General features: G+C 35.6%; 1 protein-coding gene across 1 annotated transcript; it reads right to left on the reverse strand.

Moving 5' to 3' along the window:
* Nucleotides 1–2,401: 2,401 nt before the first annotated feature.
* On the reverse strand, nt 2,402–3,890 carry LOC133699944 (zinc-finger homeodomain protein 9-like). Its single transcript, XM_062123471.1, has one exon. The coding sequence runs from the start codon at nt 3,648–3,650 to the stop codon at nt 2,652–2,654; it is 999 nt and encodes a 332-aa protein (XP_061979455.1). The 5' UTR covers nt 3,651–3,890; the 3' UTR covers nt 2,402–2,651.
* Nucleotides 3,891–4,276: the final 386 nt, after the last annotated feature.

Here is a 4,276-nt window from a genome sequence, read left to right on the forward strand (position 1 = left end):
ACCCAGTAAAGGGGGAAAAAGTAAGTTTCTCGATAATGGGCATAGGGGGTTAGTTTTCCCAGTATTAGGACTAACATTGATACTGAGCAATGGATCTAGATTTCTGGAAGCGAGAACGATGCCTAAACATAGGCGAAGAAGGTAATTACCACGGTGTTGGGTATTACTAAGAAAAAATGAGTTTATAGAGAATAACTATCAAGAAAGGAATGATTTATTAAACCAATGACAAACAAGAAAACTCAATGTGATGAATGAATAATGTAGATGAATAGATGGATTATGTTGATCAATAATTGGAGAATTATTGACAATAAAAAGTTACATTCTGAATGCATTATTACATATGTTTTGTTTGTTGAAGTGTTTGCATGATGTACAATTAATTATTATTATTATTATTATTATTTATAAATTAATTACAAGTGCCTCACGACCACAAGTCAAATGATAAATGTGTAGGAAAACTTTTGATAATTTTGATTGAACTTGCATCAGATGCCCTTTTGTACTATAATGGGTTATGTATTTAAATATTAATTGTCCTGAAGATTATATAATTTGAACTCAACTTAATTAATTATGTAAACTTATAATGTCATATTAGTTTCTTTTGTTGTGTTTTATATAATAACTTTGATTATGCTTTTTTATTTTATTGGAAGATTTGAGTGTGTGTGTGTAGTAAATCATAATTAAATGTGATAGATGTGATCGGTCCAGGATGATTGAACAATAAATAGAATGAGTTTCCTCTATACTAGGAGGTCCGAAGTTATCAACTAAAAACCTGTTATACTTCAATATTCAACTAATTAACATTCCATTCATTGTTCAATTATTTTGGACTCATCACATCTATCACACACACATATATAATTTCACTCTAAAAATTATAATATTCATAAGAAATTATGTAATGATTGCATGTAACTATGAAGGTTATCAAAGCTCTGGCATGAGTTCAATACCTATCATCAAAATTGATACATATTGAATTGTTTCAAGATAGTTAGTACAAGATATGGCATAAGGATAGATCAATCTTCGAAAAGAGGAGAGGTCGAAGATATAATTGGTAAAGCATTCACTCTTTATTGGAAAATACGTACTTCAACTTCAAATGGTCACAAGATACGATATACAACATTAACTCTTTATATGTATGATATCATTCACTCTTTATTAATTTGTTGTTTATAATTTAGGTCGGTGGCCATGTTCCAAATTGTGATGCACCCATACCGCTGGTTTAAAGGGTGGAATACAGGGAACGCTCATGAGCGGGCAGTTTATATCATTGTGTGTGTGTGATTGTTACTATGGCATGTGATGTTTTTTATTTATTTATTTATTTATTTATTTAAAAATATATTAAAATATTCTTTAAAATTTTATTTTTATTTTTAACGTTAAGATTTTTAAAGTAAACACAATAAATACAATGCGAAACAAAACAGGCTCGAATTCATCAATGAAAAAAATACAAAGCAAACCGAGAGAGAGAGAGAGAGAGAGCGAGAGAGAGAGAGAGAGGCCACAGAAGGCAGTCAAACATTGAAGTACTCCTTTCGTCACCATCTCTTATTTTAATAATTGTGGTAACAGTAATTATGATCTGCTTCCCTTAAAAGGAAAGTGAGGTTTAATTAATATTGATTAGAGAGGTAAGCTTCAATTGGGACTGAGCTCCCAATAGCCCACGATGTCTGACCTCATCCCAAAGCTAATGCAGATTATAACAAGGAAGAATACTATACTTTGTTCTTTTTTCTTTTCTTTTCTTTTCTTTTTTATTGAAAAGAAGAAGAATACTATACTTAGTTCAAAAAAAGATGGAAGGAAGATTCCCGTATTGCAATAATATATGGAGCACAGCCAAGCATGTTTCCTTAGTTAACACCACCTTTTGTATTCATGGAAATAAACATTCACAATCCAAGATCTGACTAAAATAATGGGACTCTGATCATTGAAATAATAATGCGTTCCTAGTTAAATATGAGATTCATAAAATCTTTTACAAGAACTTAAGTACTAATGAGATATGTTAGAATAATATGTAACCGCTTTTTGCTCCTTTCTCTCAAACACAAGATGATAAAGAAGAATCTCTCCTATGTCTCTCTCTAGGCATTACGAAGAGATATTAGATTCAGGGATTGAAATCCTCAAGCTTCATTTCCAGGAAAGATGCACAAAGTTTCAGGTTGCTTAACGGTTTTAATTATTGATCAATCGAGGAAAAAGAATTTAACCAAAAGTTCATGATCCCCAGAAACCCTTGAAAGAAAAATGAAGTCCCAGATACGCCAAGAACAAGGAAAATAAAGCTAACCAAGAAATAGCACAAGCAACAGAACAAAGTTAATTGGTACTAGATGATGATGAAGAGTCAAAATTAGATAAATTAACTGAGAATAATATTTCCCTTAATTTGGATCAAATCGCTCCCACGCTATCCTCTTCCAAGTGATATTGACCATCATTAATCAAAACTAAAAACAAAAATCAGGAATTTTTAAAGGAAAAGGAGACTTAAAGAAAGAAACTGACAGCTAGTGCCATCCTTACTGATGATCTCTCTATCTAGCTAACAATTATTATCATCATCATCATCATTAATTAAAACAACAATCCTTGATCGAGTTTTAAGAAGATGAAGAAGAACCATTAGTCCCAACATGTGCAGCATGACTATCATTCTCAAAGTGGTGATGGTTGTTGTTGTTGTCGTTGTTCGTAATGTCTTTGTTGCTCTCATTGTTGCTGTAAGAGTTTTCAAGATTACTGCTCCTAATATTGTCATCATTGTTCCCATTAAGGTGTTCTTTCTTACCAAAGCTGTTCTTGTTGTTATGCATCCAAACTTTCAACGCACTTCTATCAACCCCAACTTCATTGCAGAACTCTTGAACCAAATCTTCGTCTCTTTTTTGCATCTTCCATCCAACTTTCTCTGCAAACTGGTGCATTCTCTCTTTTTGGCTCTGGCTGAACTTCGTCCTGAATCGTTTTCGCGGCGAAGAACCAGCTCGTGGAGGAGCATTTATATTCACATTCTCATTCAGACCCGATACACCCCCTGAGAGTGCTAGCAGCATGTGTGGAGCTGAAGGGTAGTAAGAGGAGGAGATCGGAGGAGGAGAGGCTGAATTGGGGCTTCTATTATGCTGAGGATGCGCTTGTGGCGGTGGTGGGTGGTGGCGGTGGTGAGGTTGGTACTCTATGGTTGTTATAGCGGTGGTGTGAGGGGGGGAATCTTCAGGTTCACGGCGGTGAAAGTTGCGATGGCAGTCACAAGCGGCACATTTTAAAGAAGTTGGATCAGTGTGTGTGGCGGTCGGAGAAGGCATGAATTCTCCACAGCCATCTAGAGCATGGCCACCTAAGGTAGCAGCGTGGTTCTTGAGGCATTCTTTGTAGGTTATGACTACTGGTGGTGGTGAAAAATGATTGTGGAGGTGGTGGTGGTGTGGATGGTTGCGTTTGAGGACACCGTTGGTGAAAGACAAAGGCTTTGTTTGAGGGATCCGGGTTGGTGTTCCAGTGTCTGCCTCTGGGGATTTTGGAATTGTGGTGTTAGTGTTATTGTTGGTGGGGGCTGTTGCTGTTGCTGTTGCTGTTGCTGTTGCCGGGGTTATGTCCATGGCTCAAACATTTAAATGTTAAAAAAGAAGTGAAAATTGTTTACGAAGATGTGAAGGGGTTTTATAAAGTTAGGGTTTTTTTAAGAGAAAAGAGAAAAGGTTTGGTGGTGGTGTTAAGGGAAATGGATGATGGGATTGTTTACAGGAGAAAAGGGCTGTGGAGATTTTGAGGAGAAAGGAGGAGAGCTAAGCTAAGGATATCGTTGTGTGATGAGTGATGATGATGATGATGATGAGCAGCAATAACTGTAGATAAATAAAAATCTGGTTTTTGTGGTTGTGCTTCTTAACCTTGACCCACTTGTTTTTAACCCTAGTTCTAATCTATGGTTAAGTTATTGACCCCACTTGAGGTTAGATGTTGTGTCTAATAAATATGCCCAGTGATTGACCCTAGCTACAGTATAGTAAAAGTAGTAATATTTATACCTTCCCTTTACTGTTAGATTGCTCCCTCCCTCTCCCTCCCATGCCTGTTTAAAATATTGTAAAACAAAAGGAAATCCCATTTACCATAAAGTATTATTATCCATATATTATATTCACACAGACACACGACTCTCTCTCTTCTTTTTTTTCTTTTTTTATTAGTCCTGCTGGGTTTGACTCGGCCTTTGTGGTTATCA

The sequence above is a fragment of the Populus nigra genome, chromosome 7, assembly GCF_951802175.1.
Source record: "Populus nigra chromosome 7, ddPopNigr1.1, whole genome shotgun sequence".
In the NCBI taxonomy this organism is placed as follows: domain Eukaryota; kingdom Viridiplantae; phylum Streptophyta; class Magnoliopsida; order Malpighiales; family Salicaceae; genus Populus; species Populus nigra.